The sequence below is a fragment of the Saccopteryx bilineata genome, chromosome 2, assembly GCF_036850765.1.
Source record: "Saccopteryx bilineata isolate mSacBil1 chromosome 2, mSacBil1_pri_phased_curated, whole genome shotgun sequence".
NCBI classification, from domain to species: domain Eukaryota; kingdom Metazoa; phylum Chordata; class Mammalia; order Chiroptera; family Emballonuridae; genus Saccopteryx; species Saccopteryx bilineata.
Genome location: NC_089491.1, coordinates 392,033,715 through 392,056,516, shown reverse-complemented (window position 1 = coordinate 392,056,516; position 22,802 = coordinate 392,033,715). Strand labels below are relative to the sequence as shown.

At 51.3% G+C, this 22,802-nt stretch overlaps 1 protein-coding gene across 1 annotated transcript; it reads left to right on the top strand.

Annotated features, from left to right (window-relative positions):
- The first annotated feature begins 5,549 nt into the window (after nucleotides 1-5,549).
- On the top strand, nucleotides 5,550-7,611 carry UBB (ubiquitin B). Its single transcript, XM_066264324.1, has 2 exons — nucleotides 5,550-5,673; nucleotides 6,775-7,611. The coding sequence occupies exon 2, from the start codon at nucleotides 6,781-6,783 to the stop codon at nucleotides 7,468-7,470; it is 690 nt and encodes a 229-aa protein (XP_066120421.1). The 5' UTR covers nucleotides 5,550-5,673; nucleotides 6,775-6,780; the 3' UTR covers nucleotides 7,471-7,611.
- Nucleotides 7,612-22,802: the final 15,191 nt, after the last annotated feature.

Below are 22,802 nucleotides of genomic sequence, written 5' to 3'. Positions count from 1 at the left end.
TTGTGCTCTATATTCATTTGGGCATTTACAATTAAAGTTTCTAATTTGCTGGTAATAAATTAGGAGTTAGTCTCAATTGTATTTTTTCTCTTTTTGAGTGAGAGAGAGAGGGACAGACAGGGAAATGAGAAGCATCAACTCGTGGTTGTGGCACTTTAGTTGTTCATTGATTGCTTTCTCATATGTGCCTTGGGTGGGGGTAACACCTTCCAGCAGAGCCAGTGACCCTTGCTGAAGCCAGCCATCTCGGGCTTCACCCAGTGACCGTGGGGTCATGTCTATGATCCCACTCTCAAGTTGGTGTCCCCGGCACTCAAGCTGATGAGCCCACCATGCACAAGCCAGATGAGCCTACACCCAAGCCAGCAACCTCAGGGTTTCTGACCTGGGCCCTCAGCATCCCACACCTATACTCTTACCCGCTGTCCACTGCTCATAATTGTATCGAGATAAACAGCCAAATGTGGATATGACAAATCACAAACCAACTTTACATTAAATATCAACTGATCACCTCAATACAATTGTGAAGTAGAAATTGGAACCACAGTTTTCCCACAGATTTCTATTAAAAGATATCTAGCGGCCCTGGCCGGTTGGCTCAGTGGTAGAGCGTCGGCCTGGCGTGCAGAAGTCCCGGGTTCGATTCCCGGCCAGGGCACACAGGAGAGGCACCCATCTGCTTTTCCACCCCTCCCCCTCTCCTTCCTCTGTCTCTCTCTTCCCCTCCCGCAGCTGAGGCTCCATTGGAGCAAAGATGGCCCGGGTGCTGAGGATGGCTCCATGGCCTCTGCCTCAGGTACTAGACTGGCTCTGGTCGTGACAGAGCAACGCCCCAGAGGGGCAGAGCATTGCCCCCTGGTGGGTGTGCCGGGTGGATCCCGGTTGGGCGCATGCGGGAGTCTCTGACTGCCTCCCCGTTTCCAGCTTCAGAAAAATACAAAAAAAAAAAAAAAAAAAAAGATATCTAGCCAAACCCAGGCCCAGGACCTCAGCTGGTTGGAGCATTGTCCCCATGCACCAAGGTTGCACGTTTCTAGCCCTGGTCAGTAGGGATTGACCAGCGAGTGCCTGGATAGGTATAACTAACAGATCGATGTCTGCCTCTCTTTTCTTCTCTCTCTAAATTCAATAAATTAAAAGAAAAAAATTTAAGACATCCAGCCAAGTAAAAGCACTTGATCAAATCTCAGAATCAGCCTGACCTGGTGGTGGCGCAGTGGATAGAGCGTCGGACTGGGATGCGGAAGGACCCAGGTTCGAGACCCCGTGGTCGCCAGCTTGAGTGCGGGCTCATCTGGTTTGAGCGAGGCTCACCAGCTTGGACCCAAGGTCGCTGGCTCCAGCAAGGGGTTGCTCAGCCTGCTGAAGGCCCACAGTCAAGGCACATGTGAGAAAGCAATCAATGAACAACTAAGGTGTTGCAACGCGCAATGAAAAACTAATGATTGATGCTTCTCATCTCTCTCTGTTACTGTCTGTCTGTCCCTGTCTATCCCTCTCTCTGACCCACTCGCTGTCTCTGTAAAAAATAAATAAATAAATAAAATTAAAAAAAAAAAATCTCAGAATCAATTCCTCTTTGTTTCTTTCAAAGGAACTGCCTAGGCCAGGCATGGCCAACATACAGCCCATGAGCCGAATGCGGCCCGGGTAATGAGTTTATGCAGCCCACGATTAAATTTTTAATATTCTCCACATGACACACTGTGGAAATGAAGTGGTACTTTTAAATTGTTATACATAAACTACAGTATCTAACCACTGTACAACAATGAAAGTTAAAATCTCAGCTACTCAGAAGCAAAAGCGTCTTTGATTATTAAAAATCAAAATATTTAAGAAGATAGTGATGCCTGACCAGGCGGTGGCGCAGTGGATAGAGCATCGAACTGGGATGCAGAGGACCCAGGTTCAAGACCCCGAGGTCTCTGGCTTGAGCGCGGGCTCATCTGGTTCGAGCAAAAAAGCCCACCAGCTTGGACCCAAGGTCGCTGGCTCCAGCAAGGGGTTACTCGGTCTGCTGAAGGCCCGCGGTCAAGGCACATATGAGAAAGCAATCAATGAACAACTAAGGTGTTGCAACGCGCAATGAAAAACTAATGATTGATGCTTCTCATCTCTCTCCGTTCCTGTCTATCCCTCTCTCTGACTCACTCTCTGTCTCTGTAAAAAATAAATAAAAATTAAAAAAAAAAAAGAAGATAGTGATATGTGGAAAAGAATTCCGCATGTGCCTAATCCAGGGTTAACTTCCAATAATTGGTCGAATGGGTTTGTGATACTTTTTTTTTTTTAAAATTCCATTATAAAGATTTTTTTTGTTAATTTGTACTAAATTACTTACATTTATTCATAAACAAATTACATAATAAAATTTTGTTTACTTAAACAAATCGTTTTTGTATTTAACATTTTTTTTTTTTTTTTTCCTGAAGCTGGAAATGGGGAGGCAGTCAGACTTCCGCATGCACCTGACCAGGATCCACCCGGCACGCCCACCAGGGGGTGTTGCTCTGCCCATCTGGGGCGTTGCTCTGCCACAATCAGAGCCATTCTAGCACCTGAGGCAGAGGCCACAGAGCCATCCTCAGTGCCCGGGCCATCTTTGCTCCAATGGAGCCTTGGCTGCAGGAGGGGAAGAGAGAGACAGAGAGGAAGGAGAGGGGGAGGGGTGGAGAAGCAGATGGGCGCTTCTCCTGTGTGCCCTGGCCGGGAATCGAACCCTGGACTTCCACACACCAGGCCGACGCTCTACCACTGAGCCAACCGGCCAGGGCGTATTTAACATTTTTTTGTTTGTTTGTTTGTTTGTTTGTTTTTTCATTTTTCTGAAGCTGGAAACAGGGAGAGACAGTCAGACAGACTCCCGCATGCGCCCGACCGGGATCCACCCGGCACGCCCACCATGGGGCGATGCTCTGCCCACCAGGGGGTGATGCTCTGCCCATCCTGGGCGTCGCCATGTTGCGACCAGAGCCACTCTAGCGCCTGAGGCAGAGGCCACAGAGCCATCCCCAGCGCCCGGGCCATCTTTGCTCCAATGGAGCCTTGGCTGCGGGAGGGGAAGAGAGAGACAGAGAGGAAAGCGCGGCGGAGGGGTGGAGAAGCAAATGGGCGCTTCTCCTGTGTGCCCTGGCCGGGAATCGAACCTGGGTCCTCCGCACGCTAGGCCGACGCTCTACCGCTGAGCCAACCGGCCAGGGCCTAACATTTTTTAATTTTAATATTTCATCTGGCCCATGAAAAAAATTTTCTTTCTAATCTGGCCCCGGGGGGCAAAAACCTACATGCCTGTGGAGAGCAAGCACTGTCTTTTGCTTTGGATTTTAGGCCCCTAAGGCTGTCATAAAGTTGTGTGCATTTCTTTTCCCAGTTGAACAAAAGGGAAAATTGCATTTCATTCACTAAACAGAAACACTGGAGCACAATGCTAAATACTGTGCTAGATTATAAAATTCCTGTTCTTTGGTATTTTGTGTTCTATTCTATAAACAGACTACAAAATAATTCCTCTCGGACAGCACACGGCCTTCCTCCTGACACTATTTTGCTTTGTTGCGGTTAACAAACAACCTATTCTGGCAAAATATCAAATCAGGATGCTGTATGATGTAACTTTTGGCAACTGCTAGAACTTCCAGCAAGATCACCATTAGCGGTATCTTGGAAGTCTCCACTCTGGATAACCCCACCAATCAACAGGTATGACTCAGGAAAAGCCGCCAGCTGGGGAAACAAGGTCTGACTCATCAAACTTCATACTTCATAAAAAATAAACGTTTCACTGGCGACTTCCAAGTCCAAAATGATCTCTCTTTTTTTTGTATTTCTCTGAAGCTGGAAACGGGGAGAGACAGTCAGACAGACTCCCGCATGCGCCCGACCAGGATCCACCCGGCACGCCCACCAGGGGCGACGCTCTGCCCCTCCGGGGCGTCGCTCTGCCGCGACCAGAGCCACTCTAGCGCCTGGGGCAGAGGCCAAGGAGCCATCCCCAGAGCCCAGGCCATCTTTGCTCCAGTGGAGCCTCGGCTGAGGGAGGGGAAGAGAGAGACAGAGAGGAAGGAGAGGGGGAGGGGTGGAGAAGCAAATGGGCGCTTCCCCTGTGTGCCCTGGCCGGGAATCGAACCCGGGACTCCTGCACGCCAGGCCGACACTCTACCACTTAGCAAACCGGCCAGGGCTTCCAAAATGATCTTAAACTTTATGTCTATCTCCTGATTATTCAAGTAAGTCAACTTGACCAAGTTCTCAATTTAACTTAAAGCTGTCGAGGTATTAACTCATATACCTGCCTGCTGTACATATATCGACATTCTTTTTTGGGAGAGAGACAGACAGACAGACAGACAAGACACGGTGGGAGGGGCGGGTAGCATCCATTCCTAGCAGCTGCTTCTTGTATGTGCCCTGATTAGGCAAGCCCAGCGGTTTGACCTCCGCATCCCAGGGAATCGCCAGTTTCATCTTATGCTTAGAAATGTTCTAATTTAATGACGAAACCACTTTTTCTAAGTGACGTCTAGCTACCTGGATGAAAGCAAACCGTGAAACTGCTCAGGAATGTCTTCGGAGACAGCTGCCTGCACGTGTTTTCGCCCCCAGCCCGGTCCGTGACTCAGACGGGACCGCAGGGCGAGCGGATCCGAACACCTCGCCTCGCTCTCGGGCCTGGGGGCTTGGGGAGGGGGGTGTCTCCCAGCAGGACCAGGGACCACGCCCGGGGTGCAGGGAAACCCGGCTTTGCAGGGTCGCCTGCACGAGAAACGCCGTGAATGGCAGACACAGGACTTTCTCGTGCACGAACCCCCAGTTCCTCGGGGGAGGGTTTTCAAGTCCCCCAGGGCGCCTCTCTTTTCTCCCCACCCGAGTTCGGAGACACAGCAAGAAGGGAGAGGGACTTCCAGGTTCGGCGGGAGCCGGGAAAAGCCAGGACCCCGAGTCCCCCGGAGCACGAAGGCCAGCGACCCCTTCCCTCCCACGCCCACCTCACCTCCCCCTTCCCCTCCCCCTCCCCCACCCCCACCTCCTCCTCTAATGGCACGAAAACACGAGCTCTGTAAGGTAGCGTCCGCCCGGAAGAACGGAAGACCCTCCCTTCCCCCCTCTCCGACCAGCCAGAAACAGCCTTCTCCGGAGCCGGCACGCCTCTGCGGCGCACGCGCACTCCGTCACTTAGCAACGTCCGCTCTCCTGGAGCCCAGCAACAGCCGAGCCGCCGTGTCTCTCCCACCAATCAGCGCCGGCCTTGCCTTCGCACGCCTCACCAATCAGCGCCGGCGCCGCGAGGAAGTTTCCAGAGCTTTCGAGGAAGGGCCTTCGGCTCGAATCCATCCGCCCGGTAACTTCCCGACTTATTTCCGAAAAAAGGAAAAAGGTAAGCCTGCACAGGAGGGGAAATGAATTTTTATCATCCCTTTGGTTACGGCGATGAGAATCCGGGGCTCTGCGCCAGATCTTCGCCACATCGCGGGCGCTGGGGCCGGGCGGACTACTTTCAGCGGCGTAGGGGCACGTCGGCGACGTAAGCGGTGATGGACCATAACCGACGTCGCATAAATCTCGGCCGCGCGGGGCTGGCACAGTCAGAGGCGATTGGCGTTTGCTGCGGTGGTTTGTTTGCCGTTATTAGAGCCACTCGACGTGGGCGGACTGGGCGTTCGTTAGCAGGTGCGGGTCCGCAGCCGCCGAGGCTCGGAGTGGAGGGCGGAGGGGCGGCTCTCGTGAGGGGGAGCCGGCGGGTTCTCGGGGCTGGGTGGGCGTCTGTGGGGGGAGGGGCGGCGGCGGCCTTGCCGGAAGTGCGGGCCTTGTTTACGTGCGGGCGCGGGCGGCGCGCGTGCGCGGCGGGAGCCCAACGGCCGCCGAGCGGATGGAGGTTCATGTCTGTCGGCGTCGGAGGGGGCAGGCGGAGAAAAGGCACTGTGGCTTCTAGAGACCGTTTCTTTCTCAGTCGCGACGTAGGGGTGTCGCCTCCAACCCGCGCTTAAACGGGGGTTTTTGTTTCGCTTGTCCCGTGGGATTTTTTTCTTTTTATTTTTTCTCCCATTTTACGGACTATGCTTAGGTTTTGGGGAAATGGTTGAGGTGAGCTGAGTATCTGGTGCAGTGAAGGGAGAAAGTTCAGCCTGACCAGGCGGTGGCGCAGCGGATGGAGCATCGGACTGGGATGCGGAGGGCCCAGGTTCGGGACCCCAAGGTCGCCAGCTTGAGCACAGGCTTATCTGGTTTGAGCAAGGGGTTACTCGGTCTGCTATAGCCCCCCAGTCAAGGCACATATGAGAAAGCAATCAATGAACAACTAAGGTGTTGCAACAAAGAATTGGTTTCTCATCTCTCTTCTTGTCTATTTGTCCCTATCTCTGTCTCTCTGTCACAAGGGGGGGGGGGAGAAAGTTCAGGATGGTAGATTGACAAAGAATTCTCCGTCTTTTGGCCAACATTGGTTGAAGCTTTGATTCAAGAGTTTTGTGCCCCCATGATTAGTCCAAATAGTGGAAGGCATTTGTGAAGAGAGTTAACTGTTTCGAAGGATTGGTCAGGTGGGAAAGTAATAAATGCACCCTGGTCGGATGGTTCCTCCATTGGTTGGAGCGTCGCCCGGAAGCACAGAGGTTGCCAAGTTCAATCCCTGGTCAGGGAACACACAGGAATAGATGGTCCTGTCTCTATCTACTACTTGGTGTTTCACTAAAGTCAATAGTTTTGTTTGTTTGTTTTTTAAAGTAAAGGTCCTGAAATTGTATATTAACTTTCGTTTTTTGAACTCTGTAGGTCAAAATGCAGATCTTTGTGAAGACCCTGACCGGCAAGACCATCACCCTGGAGGTGGAGCCCAGTGACACCATCGAGAATGTGAAGGCCAAGATCCAGGATAAGGAAGGCATCCCCCCTGACCAGCAGCGGCTCATCTTTGCAGGCAAGCAGCTGGAAGATGGCCGCACTCTTTCTGATTACAACATCCAGAAAGAGTCCACCCTGCACCTGGTTCTGCGCCTGAGGGGTGGAATGCAGATCTTTGTGAAGACCCTGACCGGCAAGACCATCACCCTGGAGGTGGAGCCCAGTGACACCATCGAGAACGTGAAGGCCAAGATCCAGGATAAGGAGGGCATCCCCCCTGACCAGCAGCGGCTCATCTTTGCAGGCAAGCAGCTGGAAGATGGCCGCACTCTTTCTGATTACAACATCCAGAAAGAGTCCACCCTGCACCTGGTTCTGCGCCTGAGGGGTGGAATGCAGATCTTTGTGAAGACCCTCACTGGCAAGACCATCACCCTGGAGGTGGAGCCCAGCGACACCATCGAGAACGTGAAGGCCAAGATCCAGGATAAGGAGGGCATCCCCCCTGACCAGCAGCGGCTCATCTTTGCAGGCAAGCAGCTGGAAGATGGCCGCACTCTTTCTGATTACAACATCCAGAAAGAGTCCACCCTGCACCTGGTTCTGCGCCTGAGGGGTGGCTGTTAATTCTTCAGTTTTGCTTTCATAGTGCCCAGTGATGGCATTACTCTGCATTCTAGCTGTTTGCCCCAATTTAAGTTTAGAAATCACCATTTCAGTAATAGCTAAACCTGTTCAAAATGTTAATAAAAGTTTCATTGCATGGTACATTTGTCGTCTTGTCATGAAATTATGTAGTGATTCGGGAACTTCTAACTGCTTAATATGGTGATGAAGAAAGGGACTTATTTGGAGATTAACATCACTAAAATGATATCACTTGACTTTAGTAAAGATTGGGTATGTTTACTTAGACTAAGTCTAAGTCTTGTAATTACAGCCTGGCTGTAGTGCTGTTTTTGCTGGTGCATTATGCTCACATGTTTAGGTAGTTTGAATACTGATATTAATACAGTCTGCTGTATTTGAAGTCAGATCAAGTGGAGCCCTTGTCAAGGTTGACGGTTGGCTGGTGAGAAGGTGGGTTCTAACAGTCAAGTCTCAATGACTGACAGCTTGACATTATTGTAAGGAGAAACGAGATTGCAACGACACGTGCAACTCACTTCGGGACTTGATAAAAAGTCTTAATTATCTAGACCTAACAAGCAGGGTTTTTTTGTGTGTTTTTGGGTTTTTTTGTGTGTATTTTTCTGAAGTTGGAAGCAGGGAGGCAGTCAGACAGACTCCTGCATGCGCCCAACCAGGATCTACCCGGCATGCCCACCAGGGGGTGATGCTCTGTTGCAACCAGAGCCATCCTCAGCGCCCGGGCAAACTTTGCTCCAGTGGAGCCTTGGCTGCGGGAGGGGAAGAGAGAGACAGAGAGGAAGGAGAGGGGAAGGGGTGGAGAAGCAGATGGGCGCTTCTCCTGTGTGCCCTGGCCGAGAATCGAACCCGGGACTCCACACCAGGCCGACGCTCTACCACTGCTAACAAGCAGTTTTTATGCTGCTATACCAGTAACACTAGGCACTGTATTTCCAACACCAGTGGGATTTTGAGGGAATTAGTATTTGGACATGAGGACCCTTGACTCCCTATAGTGCTTAAGTTTTCCAGTTTCCTTTCCCTTTAGTTAATTCCTTGTAGTATAACCAGTAATCCGTGGTGGGTTTCCCAATATATACTGCAGGGAAATAGCTTTACTGGTAACACATCCAGAGGTGCATTGTTAAAATGTAGAGAGTCAAGCAGCAGGCCTAGAAATTTGCCCTTGACATTCCTGGTGTACCTCAGAAAGACACTGTAATTTGAAAAATTCTGCATTAGCAATAGTTGCTCAAATATGTTTTAGAAACCCACCTAAATTTGAGAAGAAAAGTTAAATTGGATCGTTTAACTCTGGGTTTCTTAAGTTAGACACCGAAGATAGCACTTAATTTTAAACTGATCTAGTAAATTAAAGCTTCAGCTGCTTGGAGGGGTAATATTTTGGCCAGAAATGGGGGAAACATTAAACACGAGGTGGTAATGGAAGATCAAACTCAGAAAAGCCATCCAGCCTGACCTGTGACGGGATCAACTGCTGACCGGAACGCTGAGGTCCCTGGCTCAAAACCCTGGTCTTGCTACAAGTTCATGGTCCATGATCCTACCTCCCTCCCACCCCAGGCTTTTGGGGAGAAAACCTTGGGGAAACATTAACATTTCTCTTACAGGAAGGAGACATTTCCAGGCCCCGTGTTTCACAGTTGACTTGCTCTAGGGTTCATTCCTGTTAGGGGCAGACCACGGGCTGGGATCCAAGCACCCTGTCAACTCTGACCCGGCTCAAATTCGTAAGTTACATTAGGTTCCTTCTCAACCGTCGAGTTGTTCTCCAGGTCGGGATCCACTACTTTTGGGTCTAATGGGCAAATGCTGGCCTGAAAGACAACTTCCTCCCAGGCCAGACCCCACTTGGGCCCTGTTGACGAGTGCAACGGCCATCTAGCTCTGACCTGTGCCACCTGCAAGCAAACTGGGTGTCCAGGATGCAGCCTGCCACTCCCAGCCTGCCCTGCAGTTTTCCCCAAAGCTGGGTGGTCTGAGGCCGTTGTCCATTCCCAGTGGTCAGAGGCCTACAGACGACAGACAGGCAATCGCGGGTTCCCTTGCAGTTCTGTAGTGGTTTGGAAGCCCCTCTGTGTCCACCTACAGTTGACTCCTCCCCTCTTCTGGTTTACCTCCCAGCCCTGTACTTGTTTCTCTACAGTAAAAAAAAAAAAAAAAAAAAAGTCCTCGCCTGACCAGGCAGTGGCGCAGTGGATAGAGCGTCGGACTGGGATGCGGAAGATGCATGTTCGAGACCCCGAGGTCATCGGCTTGAACGCAGGCGCATCTGGTTTGAGCAAAGCTCACCAGCTTGGACCCAAGGTCACTGGCTCGAGCAGGGGGCTGCGCGGTCTGCTGAAGGCCCGCGGTCAAGGCACATATGAGAAGGCAATCAATGGACAACTGGGGTGTCACGGCGAAAAACTGGTGATTGGTGCTTCTCATCTCTCTCCATTTCTGTCTGTCCCTATCTGTCCCTCTCTCTGACTCTCTCTCTGTTCCTGTAAAAAAAAAAATAAAAAATTTTTAAAAGTCCTCAAAGTAGCCTGACCAGGTGGTGGCGCAGTGGATAGAGCGTCGGACTGGGATGCGGAAGGACCCAAGTTCGAGACCCCAAGGTCGCCAGCTCGAGCACGGGCTCATCCGGCTTGAGCAAAGAGCTCACCAGCTTGGAGCCAAGGTCGCTGGCTCCAGCAGGGGGTTACTCGGTCTGCTGAAGGCCCGCAGTCAAGGTCAAGGCGCATGTGAGAAAGCAATCAATGAACAACTAAGAAGTCGTAATGCGCAACAAGAAACTGATGATTGATGCTTCTCATCTCTCTCCGTTCCTGTCTGTCTGTCCCTGTCTATCTCTGCCTCTGTAAAAAAAAAAAAAAAAAAAAAAAAGTCCTCAAACTAGTGCTTATTAATTGAGTAAGCTTTTTTTGCTGAATATGCAATAAAATAATTTAAAAACAGGCCTTTTGATAGTAAAGCTGGGTTGTCAAGATTGTCATTTTCTTTCCCACGTTTTTCTTGACACCTACTAAAAGCCTTGATGAAGAAACCTGAAAAGTAAATGCATTTCACTGAATGACTTGGCCCTGCTAACATGACAGCTCTCGGATCTTGTGAAAAGAGGTTTCAGCTGTTACCGTCTCTTAACTCAAGATGTCTTCCGTAGGGATCCCCCAAGGCATTCATGGGTCTCAGCAAATCCCTGCACACACTTGAGATTTGAGCAAGGGAAAGGCTTTACATGTGCTGTGCTCTCAATCCATTTTTGGAAGTAGGTTAATTTTATTTTTTTAGCGAGAGGGAAAGACAGACGGGAAGGGAGAGATATGAGAAGCATCGACTCAGTTGAAGCACCTTAGTTGCTTTCTCATGTGTTCTGCCCCCCCCGGGGGGGGAGGGGGGAGGAGGCTTTAGCCCAGGCAGTGGCCCCTTGCTCAAGCCAGTGACCTTGGGCTTTAAACCAGCAACCATGGGGTCATGTCTATGTTCCCACGCTCAAGCTGGTGACCCTGCCCTCAAGCTCGTGAGCCCTCACTCAAGCCAGAGACCTCGGGGTTTCACATACCAGTCCGATACTCTATCCACTGCACCACCATCTGGTCAGGCAAGCCAAAGGAGTGTTAACACATCCTTGTACACAAGTACAAGCATTCTTTCAGAAGAGATCACAAGAAATAGAACACATTAACATTCCTAAATAGAAGATAGGCAATGCAGATTACAGTGGGAGACGGTTAAATTGCAGCTTGGTTCTGCAAACTCTGGGATCTCAAGACATAATGACGTGCAATACAAGTCGTTCCGATAAACACGGAATTTGCTTTTCGGAGGCTGCACAGGCCCAAAATAAAATGGGCTCAAGATAAATTTTTTGTTAGACTTAACCCACATATACTCTGAGCAGAGCAGATTGGGTGTGTTCAGGGTGTTTGGCTATAGACCACATATACTCTGGATACCACCCTACCAAGTCCCAAAGGTCCCACAAGCAGCCCTCTGTGGCATTCTGTGTATAAGGGGTGGGGAGGTTCAGTGAGACAGTTCCTTAAAGGAAGGGCAGTGAGGTACTTGCCCTTTAAAGCATCTGGACCGCCCTGGCCGGTTGGCTCAGCGGTAGAGCGTCGGCCTAGCGTGCGGAGGACCCGGGTTCGATTCCCGGCCAGGGCACACAGGAGAAGCGCCCATTTGCTTCTCCACCCCTCTGCCGCGCTTTCCTCTCTGTCTCTCTCTTCCCCTCCCGCAGCCAAGGCTCCATTGGAGCAAAGATGGCCCGGGCGCTGGGGATGGCTCCTTGGCCTCTGCCCCAGGCGCTAGAGTGGCTCTGGTTGCGGCAGAGCGACACCCCGGAGGGGCAGAGCATTGCCCCCTGGTGGGCAGAGCGTTGCCCCTGGTAGGTGTGCCGGGTGGATCCCGGTCGGGCACATGCGGGACTCTGTCTGACTGTCTCTCCCCGTTTCCAGCTTCAGAAAAATACAAAAAAAAAAAAAATTATTCATTTTAGAGAGGAGAGAGTGAGAGAGAGAGAGAGAGAGTGAGAGAGAGAGAAGGGGGGAGGAGCAGGAAGCATCAACTCCCATACGTGCCTTGACCAGGCAAGCCCGGGGTTTTGAACCGGTGACCTCACCATTCCAGGTCGACACTTTACCCACTGCACCCCCATGGGTCAGGCGCCAACTCCACTCTTGATCACATTTTTCTGTGGCACTGCCGGCCCCTCGCCAGCGGTAAAGTGAAGTGAGCAGGAACCACAGACTACAACTGGCTTCTTTCATTCAGGGTAGAGCAAAGTTTGAGACCAAGATGAACCTACTTCCAAGCCCTAGCTGGGTAGCTCAATTGGTGACAGCATCATACCGATATGCTAAGGTTGTGGGTTCAATCCCCATTCAGGGCACACACAAGAACCAACCAATGAATGCATAAATACGTGGAACAAATCAAGGAATCCCTCTAGAAGTCAATAAATAAACATTAAAGCCTGACCAGGCAGGCGGTGGCGCAGTGGATAGAGTGTCAGCCTGGGGTGCAGAGGACCCACGTTCAAAACTTTGAGGTGACTAGCTTGAGTGTGGGGTCATCCCATGGTCACTGGCTTGAACCCAAAGGTCGCTGGCTTGAGCAAGGGATCACTGGTTCAGCTAAAGAACCCCAGTCAAGGCACATATGAAAATCACTGAGCAGGCCTGACCTGTGGTGGCGCAGTGGATAAAGCGTCGACCTGGAAATGCTGAGGTCGCCGGTTCAAAACCCTGGGCTTGCCTGGTCAAGGCACCTATGGGAGTTGATGCTTCCAGCTCCTCCCCCCTTCTCTCTCTCTGTCTCTCTCTCCTCTCTCTCCCTCTCTGTCTCTCTCCTCTCTAAAAATAAATAAATAAAGTAAAAAAAAAAAAAAAAAAAAAAAAAAGAAAATCACTGAGCAACTAAAGTGTTGCAACCGCAAGTTGATGCTTCTCATCTCTCTCCCTTCCTGTCTGTCCCTGTCTATCTCTCGTTAAAAAAAAAAAAAAGAAATGATGCTTGAACTAATTTAAAATCATCCTAATACAGGTATTTAGGGCTATAAGTTTCCTAACATATTGCCTGAACTATATCCTATAATTTTTTAAATGTTTACTTTCATTCAGTTTAAATTATTTAATATTTTTTGTTTTCTTTGACACGTGGGTTATTTCAAAGTGTCACTCAACTTTCTGACAATTGGTGATATTCCATATATTTTTCTTTTTCTTTTTTTTTAAGACCTCATTGATTTTAAGATTTTTTATTTATTCTTTTTTTTTTAGAGAGGAGAGGGGGAGAGAGAGAGAGAGAGAGAGAGAGAGAGAGAGAGAGAGGAGATAGAAAGAGAGAAGGGGGGAGGAGCTGGAAGCATCAACTCCCATATGTGCCTTGACCAGGCAAGCCCAGGGTTTCAAACCAGCGACCTCAACATTTCCAGGTCGACAATTTATCCACTGTGCCACCACAGGTCAGGCAAGACCTCATTGATTTTAGAGAGAGAGGAGAGAGAGATTTAGAGAGAAAAGGGGGAAAGGAGCAGGAAGCATCAACTCAAGTAGTTGCTTTTCCTCTGTGCCTTGACCAGGCAAGCGGTGGTTTTGAACCGGTGACCCAGCATTCCAGGTCGTTGCATCATACACTGCACCACCACAGGTCAGACTCTGCATATTTTTCTGATATTGATTTCTAATATCATTATTCTGCTTGGTGTAAAGCCAGGAGCCGCTATCGTGGCCATTCACATGCAGGTTCGCATTAAATTCAGACAGATGGTAATGAAACAATGGAGCCAAAAACTGGTGAGCCATCATCTTTAATCCTAGCTTGCACCCAGCAGGCAAGTAAAAACACACACTGGACTCCAAAACCCACTCATTCAGTGCTCACAAAGATACTGACTTCTTTGAGCTTCCTAGAATCAAAGGTTTCTAGCTCACCAGACTTATTCACCTCTGTTCCCCATCTCCTTCCTTCTCTCTGCACAAACTCTGCACTAACTGGCTTCTCACTCAACACTCCGCCATCTTGGCTGCTTCTCCTGGCCTCCTCATGTGGCCTTTCTCTGCTCTCTCCTCTAATGCTAATCTCAGGAACCGAGAGAGAGCAATCTCCTGGTCTGCGCCGGTTTTTTTTTTTTTTTTCCCCATTTTTCTGAAGCTGGAAACGGGGAGAGACAGTCAGACAGACTCCCGCATGCGCCCGACCTGGATCCACCCGGCACGCCCACCAGGGGCGACGCTCTGCCCATCCTGGGCATCGCCATGTTGCGACCAGAGCCACTCCAGCGCCTGAGGCAGAGGCCACAGAGCCATCCCCAGTGCCCAGGCCATCTTTGCTCCAATGGAGCCTTGGCTGCGGGAGGGGAAGAGAGAGACAGAGAGGAAAGCGCGGTGGAGGGGTGGAGAAGCAAATGGGAGCTTCTCCTGTGTGCCCTGGCCAGGAATCAAACCCGGGTCCTCCGCACGCTAGGCCGACGTGCCCCGTTTTATACTGTAGAAATTCAAACCTTTAATCCAATATACAAAATAGGGAGGTCTCTGATACAAAGTCCACCCCACATCAAAAAGGGTAAAAAAAGCTTAGTCCTAAAACCAAGCCCCAGGCTACAAGGATTCTGCCTGCCCACAGCCAGCCCCCAACACACATTAATATCACCTGGGTGACGGCTTCCACATGGGCAGCGCCATCTTTAACAAAGTGAGCATAATATATTTTATCTGCCTAACACTTGGTATAGCAGATATTTTCCTTTATTTAAATTTACTGATTGATTTTATTCTTTTTTTTTTTTTTCATTTTTCCGAAGCTGAAAACGGGGAGGCAGTCAGACAGACTCCCACATGCACTCGACTGGGATCCACCCGGCATGCCCACCAGGGAGCGATGCTCTGCCCCTCTGGGGCGTCGCTCTGTTGCATCCAGAGCCATTCTAGCACCTGAGGCAGAGGCCACAGAGCCATCCTCAGTGCCTGGGTCATCTTTGCTCCAATGGAGCCTCGGCTGCGGGAGGGGAAGAGAGAGACAGAGAGGAAGGAGAGGGGGAGAGGTGGAGAAGCTGATGGGCGCTCCTTCTGTGTGCCCTGGCTGGGAATCGAACCCAGGACTCCTGCATGCCAGGCCGACGCTCTACCGCTGAGCCAACCGGCCAGGGCCATACTGATTGATTTTAGAGAGAGAGGGGAAGGGAGGAAGAGAGACAGAGAAAGAGCATCGGTTTGTTGTTCCACTTCTTTATGCATTCATTGGTTGATTCTTGCACGTGCCCTGACCCGGGATGGAACCCTCAACCTTGTTGCGTCAGGACCATGCTCTAACCACCTGACCACCCCTCCCAGGCTTTTCCCTTTCTTGAATACAGCCCACAGACACTCCCTCGTGGCCGCTAAAACTGCCTCTGCTTGGTCTGACATCACTGAGTACACTGAAAACTGTGTATTTCGGTAAAGAGCACCAGTACCCTCAGGTTATTTTGGAAGTCAACAAGCTGAGAAGCCTGAAGAGCTCTGAGGTTGCCTTGGAAACGCTTTCTCTTCACGTTCACGTGGGGCTGGACCTGCGGGACTCACTGCCCAGCCCTCCCAAGAGGCTGCCTGCCGGAGCTCCCATTACCTCTTCGCAGGAGAAAGGCACTGAGCCACGGGGGACTGGGGACCACTGTCCTTCTTTATGGGGTGCCATAAGGAGGGGCAGACTCAAGGCCCCCACCCGCGCCCCCCACCTGCTTCTCCATCCTGCTCACCCCAATGCGGCTGCACATCCTGCCTGTGGGAGGGGCTCACCTTGCTCCATCCCATTACCCTTCTTCTTTTTTTTTTTTTTTTTGACAGAGACAGAGAGAGACAGAGACAGAGACAGAGACAGAGATGGGCAGGAAGGGAGAGAGATAAGAAGCATCAACTCATAGTTGTGGGTTAGTTGTTCATTGATTGCTTTCTCATATGTGCCTTGAGGCGGCGGGGGTGGGTGGAAGGGACGTTCAGCCAAGCCAGTGATGCTGAAGCCAGTGACCTTGGACTCAAGCCAGCGACCTTAGGGTCATGTCTATGATCCCACGCTCAAGCTGAGCGACCTTGGGGTTTAGAACCTGGGTCCTCTGTGTCCCAGGCCAATGCTCTATCCACTGCACCACCGACTGGTCAGGCAATGCTCCCAGCCTTTCAACACACCAAGCCTCCACCCCCACACTTTGTCAGGTGAGCTGGCAGCCTCCAACGCCCTTGTGCTTGGCCCTGGCTTCCTGCAGAACAGCACCCCCTTTCTCTCCCACCTCTGTGAGAGCGGTTCAGTCTCAGCATCGGGCCTGAGTGTAGTCTCCTTTAGAAGCTCGAACGGCCTTCTCTCTTTTGCAGCCAGTACTTGAGTTCAGAAACTCTGACGGCCTTTCAGGTAACCTACTCCTTCCCCTCCTCCCCGGAGCTCTTCCCAGAAGCGGCTTGACAGTGTTTACTGGAACAATATGGCTCCTCGCCCGCCCCCACGGCGGCCAGCACCTGGACAGAGGGCAACGTCCTGCGCCGCCGAGTGTGGGGGCTGGCAGAGTCTGCGCAGTGTTCAGAGCATCCTCTGCTTCCCTGGGCCTCCCTCCGCCGCCCGGAGCTGCGGGAGGCTCTGCTGTCTCTCCTCCTCTCCTGCGAAACCACGGGAACACAGGCTGGGGCTTCGCGCCTTCCAGCCGCAGGCTGACGATTTTCTCTAAGTAGCTGCTCCGCTGCGGACGGACTTCCCCCCCACTTGAAATAATTCACTGTTCTCGCTTTCAGCTCTGTCCTCTCCGCCTGTCTTTCAGGCCAGAGCCGCATGTCCTGGCTCTAAGCTCTGTCCACAGGGCTCAGGGGAGTAGGGCCTGAAGTGGGTCTTCGAACATGGACATTTATATGGAAAAGACCTGTCCCTAAAGACATTCTCAAAGTAGACAGACCGCCTGCACAGGCTGTCCCAAACCACAGAATGTCAGGTAGGAAAAAAGGGGGCAACCCAGACGTTCTGTGGGGCACAGTTTGGGGATACCCAGAAATGGGCACCTAGCACCCTATCCATTCCGGAAAGGTGGGTCCAAGGTTTGGGCTCTGTGTGAATCCAGGCCCCAAACATCTCCCAAGGGAGTGTCAGTATGCTGTTCTAAGCTTCACTCTAGAGCCCCCTAGTTGCAGAAATAAAACGGGTCTCTCTTACCCTGTGCCAAGGGCTAGGTAGGGCTACTCCGACAAATACACCCAGTCAACCCATGGAAACAGGCAGGTACGCTGATGCTTGTAACCGGGGACGGTCCACCCAGTGCCGGGTCAGGGCCAAACAAGAGTTCGAGTTGGCACCGCTGGTGGCCCCCCCACAAGAGAAGGAGAGGTGTGGAAATCTCCTGGGGGGGCCGGGAGGGGTGCGCTGCTCCAAACTGGGAAGATGAAACGGAGGGTGGGGTTCTGCCTCTGCTCCCCCTGCCCATGGCCTTGGAGCCAACGCCCAGCCTCCACCTCAGCAATGACTCCGGTCTCTGCTCCAGGCACAGGTGGAGTCAAATCAGCCCCCCCCCCACCCCTAACACCTCCTGCTTTTGAGGGATGCTAAGAAAAACAGGTGAGGGGTTGACTTCTGGCAGTTGCCTGCGCATGCCCCGCCCATCGAAACACCCAGGCCTAGGGAATGATATTTGTAGGGCTGAGTCTGAAAGCAAAGTCTAAAAACGTGATTTGAGGATTTCTTTTATGGTGGAGGAGTGACTGGCTGTGTTTTTCTTTCTTAGTCACCAAGCCAAAACCCCCAAGTCCAGATGAGTCCAGCACCCGCCTTCTTCCTGTTTGCCCGCAACGCTGGGGAGGAAAAAGAAAATCACACAACTAAGGAGACTGATTTCATTTTAAACTCATGATTGCGGGCATGACCAGTGGTGGCACAGGGGATAGAGCATCAACCTGGAACGCTGAGGTCTCGGGCGTTAAACCCCGGGGTTGCTTGCTTGAGCAGAGAGACTCATGGGATTGAGCGCGGCATCATCAACACAATCTTAAAGGTCGCTGGCTTGAGCCCAAAGGTCACTGGCTTGAAAGCCCAAGGTTGCTAGCTTCAGCAAGGGGTCACTGGCTTGGCTTGAGCCTAAGGTCCAATCACTGGTCAGGGCACATACAACAAGCAACCAATGAACAACTAAAGTGAAATATCTATGAGTTGATATTTCTCTCTCCCCACCCCTCCTCTCTGTAAAATCAATCAATAAAATCTTGAAGAAAGAAAAAACTGGCCCTGGCTGGTTGGCTCAGTGGTAGAGTATTGACTGTGTGTGGATGTCCCAGGTTCAATTCCCAGGCAGGGTACACAAAAGAAGCGTCCATCTGCTTCTCCACCCCTCCCTCTCTTGCTTCTCTCTTTCTCTCTCAATCTCTCTCTCTCTCCTCCTCCTACAGCCAAGGCTCGATTGGAGCAAGTTGGCCCTGGGCGCTGAGGATGGCTCCATGACCTCTGCCTCAGATGCTAGAATGGCTCCAGTTGCAGTGGAGCAACAGCTCAGATGGGCAGAGCATCGCCCCCTGGTGGGCATGCCGGGTGGATCCCGGTCAGGTGCATGCAGGCCTCTGTCTCTGCCTCCCCTCCTCTCACTTCTGAAGAAAAAGAAAGAAAGAGAAAACCACACACACTCACCAACGGAACTGGAAAAAAAAAAGAGAGAGATAACACAGAGGAAGAAAACTGATGCGTGAATGTTTCTGTTCTCTGACTCCAGTTCCTGAGTGTTCCTTTCAGGCAGTGCTGGGCCTGAAGCATCCAGGTCTGGAGCAGACGGCCAACAACGATTCAGAGATGGGCTTTAGCAGAAAGGAGGCAGGTCCTGGTAACCCTCGGGCTCTGAGGGAGAGTCTCACACTCAACTTTAAAATATTCTTTCTTACTAACAAGCTAAAGTCTAAATTTGAGTGACATATTTGAAATTTTCTAAACTCTTTTTTTGTGTGTGTGTGTGACAGAGACAGAGAGAGGTACAGATAGGGATAGACAGACAGGAAGGGAGAGAGATGAGAAGCATTGATTCTTCATTGCGACACCTTAGTTGTTCACTGATTGCTTTCTCTTATGTGCCTTGATGGAGGGGGGCACAGCAGAGTGAGTGACCCCTTGCTCAAGACAGTGACCTTGGGCTCAAGCTGGTGAGCCTTGCTCAAACCAGATGAGCCTGTGCTCAAGCCAGCGACCTTGGGGTTTCTAACCCGGGTCTTCTGTGTTCTAGTCTGACCTTCTATCCACTGCTCTACCACCTGGTCAGGCTGAAATTTTCTAAGCTCTTGTTCCAAATTCCTGCCCCTGGTTCTTTTTTTTTTTTTTTTTTTTTTGTATTTTTCTGAAGCTGGAAACGGGGAGAGACAGTCAGACAGACTCCCGCATGCGCCCGACCGGGATTCACCCGGCATGCCCACCAGGGGGCGATGCTCTGCCCACCAGGGGGCGATGCTCTGCCCCTTGGGGCATCGCTCTGTCGCAACCAGAGCCACTCTAGCGCCTGGGGCAGAGGCCAAGGAGCCATCCCCAGCACCCAGGCCATCTTTGCTCCAATGGAGCTTTGGCTGCGGGAGGGGAAGAGAGAGACAGAGAGGAAGGAGGGTGGGGGTGGAGAAGCAAATGGGCGCTTCTCCTATGTGCCCTGGCCGGGAATCGAACCCGGGTCCCCCACACGCCAGGCTGACGCTCTACCGCTGAGCCAACCGGCCAGGGCCCTGCCCTCCCAATTCTAATGTTGAAATCCTAAAGCCCAGAGGTGCTGGTGTTAGGAGGTGGGTCCCTTGGGAGGTGTTCAGGTCAGGAAGGTTAGTAGTGCCTTATAAAAGCAGAAGCAGCAAGGTTACTGGCTATGAGTCGGGAAGAGGGTCCTCACCGGATTGGGGTCATGCTGGAGACTTTCCAGTCTCCAGAGCCATGAGAAATAAGTCTCTGTTGTTAATACGCTGCCCAGTCTGTGGTTTGTCATAGCAGCTCAAACAGACTAATACACCTTCAAATCTGTAACCCAGCTCGTCCTTCCCCTCTCAGACTTGCACTACCTCCCCAAGGCAGTGACAACCAATTTTCCTCAAAATCTGGGGGCTGGGGAGAAGGGACAGACACTGCCAAAAGGAACTGCAGCAAGGACAAGCTGCGTGGGACCTTTACAGCTGAGGATACGTGGGTCATACACATATTCCGTTCACCGGACGTTCTGGAAATGGCAAAGCTCCAGGAACAGAGATCAGATCGGATCGGTGGTTATCAGTGCTTGGCAGTGGGGGAGGGGGGGCAAAGGGTCCCCAGAGCACATTTTAGGTGAAGAAAATGCTCTATCTACATCAGTGGTTTTCAACGTTTTTGGGGTTTTTTTTTACATTTGGGGACCAGTGGAAATAGAAGAATCATTTCTGGGACCGTTAAGGCAGAAATCACCCTGAGCATAAGCGAATTCTACTAAGATCATTGGGTCTGTAATCTTCATACACCATCAGGGTGTTTACACTCTTTCCCCGAGGGCAGGACACTTCTGACCGGCTGGTCTGCGGACAGGCCGTCAAAAACACTGCCTATCTTGATAGCTGTGGTGGTGATACAGTTATATATATATATATACATTCGTCAGGTTTTTTTTGAACTGTCAGCTGGGTTGTATGGTAACTGTCTGTTTCATCTTTTAAAATATTTTTAAATTGAATGTGTTGGGGTGACCTTGGCCAGACTCTTCCAAAGTGGCTGCACCAGTTGATAGTCCACTATCAGTCTACAAGAAACTCCAATTTCTCCACATCGTCACCAGCACTTGTCACGATCTATGTGTTTTTTTGTTTGTTTGTTTGTTTTTTTGTATTTTTCTGAAGTTGGAAACGGGGAGGCAGTCAGACAGACTCCCGCATGCGCCCGACCGGGATCCACCTGGCACGCCCACCAGGGGGCGATGCTCTGCCCATCTGGGCAGTCGCTCTGCCACAATCAGAGCCATTCTAGTGCCTGAGGCAGAGGCCACAGAGCCATCCCCAGCGCCCGGGCCAACTTTGCTCCAATGGAGCCTTGGCTGCGGGAGGGGAAGAGAGAGACAGAGAGGAAGGAGGGAGGGTGGAGAAGCAGATGGGCGCTTCTCCTGTGTACCCTTGCCGGGAATCAAACCCGGGACTCCTGCACGCCAGGCTGACGCTCTACCACTGAGCCAACCGGCCAGGGCACGATCTATGTTTTTATCCTGGCCATCCTAAGTTGGGTGTGAAGTAGTGTCTCATAGTGGTTTTGGGGATTTCCCTGCTGGCTACTGATCGGAGGACGTTTTGTAAGCAGCTTTAGCATTTGGAGGTTGTCTGCCCAACTGTCACTGTCTCATGATGGGGTGATGTTTCCGAAGGACTTGAGACTCTCCACTTCCTCTCCGGATTTTCCCCGACAGTACAGTAATGCCCTCTGCTCAATTACAACTAGCCACCCAGTCCTTCAAGGCCTTCTTGTACACCTGCTGGGTGCTGGGTGCTGGGTGCTGTTCTGGGTGCTGGGACACAGCCAAAAAAAAAAAAAAGCTAAATTGCATCCCTTGGTGCGCTTGGTGGGTCAAGGTGCAGCTCTGGACTTGAGTCCCAGCCACGTGGCCGTGGAAGGGACTTAACCTTGCCTAGCCAGCCTCGGTTCTCTCCTCTGTGCAAGGTGGTTCCTCAGAGAGTTCAGTGTAAAGCACTTCGCATCGCGCCTGGCATGTCGTGAGTGTTGAGTAGGCATTTTTCACTGTTAAAGGTGAAGCCAGACAATGAATAAATGTTGACGGTTATGGGTAATCATGGATAATGAGCCATGATCAGAAAAGCACAGGTGTCATGCGAACACACAGTAAGGGCTCCCAACCCAGTCCAGGGTCTAGGACAGGCTACCAGGGAAAGGGATGTTTTAAATAGAGAGGTGACAGATAAGGAGGCGTTGGCTGCAGCAAGGGTAATGTTTGTGTGTGTGTGTGTGTGGGGGGGTGTTCCTGGCAGATGGAAAAGCTTGTGCAAAGGCCCAGAGGCAACAGAAGAGACTACAATGTATTCAGAATATCTCTGTGCTGTGCAATACGACAGCCACTAACCAACCACATGTGACTACAGAACATTTGAAACGTGTCTAATGTGACTGTAGGATTGGATGTATTTTGTTTTATTTTATTGTCATTAATTTAAATGCAACTGACCACTGTGGCTAGGGACTACCGTATCGACAGCAAAGGTGTAGAGAGTAACAGGGTTGCAGTGACAGATGACAGTGAAGTGACAGAGAGGGGCATTCAGAGGGCACAGGTTGTGGTGTGGAGTCTGCATTTTACCCAGGCCCCCGGGGAACCGCTGGCCGGGAGTAGGAGAGTTCAGCAGGGGAGTGAGGTGGTTTGGTTATCAGTGTTTGGGAGACCGCTCCAGTTGCTGTTAGGGAATGGATTGTGAGGGTGAGGGGTCAGGCAGGGAGACCAGTTGGAGGTGGCTGGTCTCCCAGGGGAGAGATGACAGTGGCTTGGACCAGGCGGAGAGTGAGATAAACTCGGTCAGTTTGCCGTGTATGTGTGTGGTGGTGGTGGTGGTGGTGGGGTTGCTGATGGTTTGGATTCTAGGGTGTGAGGGAGAGCGAGGTATCCTAGGGCTTTCTGGAGGATGATATTGTATTCCCAAGCTCCAAGGCTGAGTCCAGACCAGGGCAGTACATGAGGGCCCGCCTCTCTCCACCTGCTGGCCGGTGCTGGGAGCACCTTTAACTAGGGGAAGACTGGGGTTCTCTGGGCCCCTGGCTAGGGACCTTGGGTGAAGCCCCAGGAGATGCGAACGTTCTGGTAGGGTGCATTTCTAGCATCAGGTGCTGTGCTCTCCTCTCCCCTCCCC

What these genes read in the sequence shown, in the direction of transcription:
- UBB (XM_066264324.1), top strand. Translation starts at nt 6,781, where the DNA reads ATGCAGATCTTTGTGAAGACCCTGACCGGCAAGACCATCACCCTGGAG.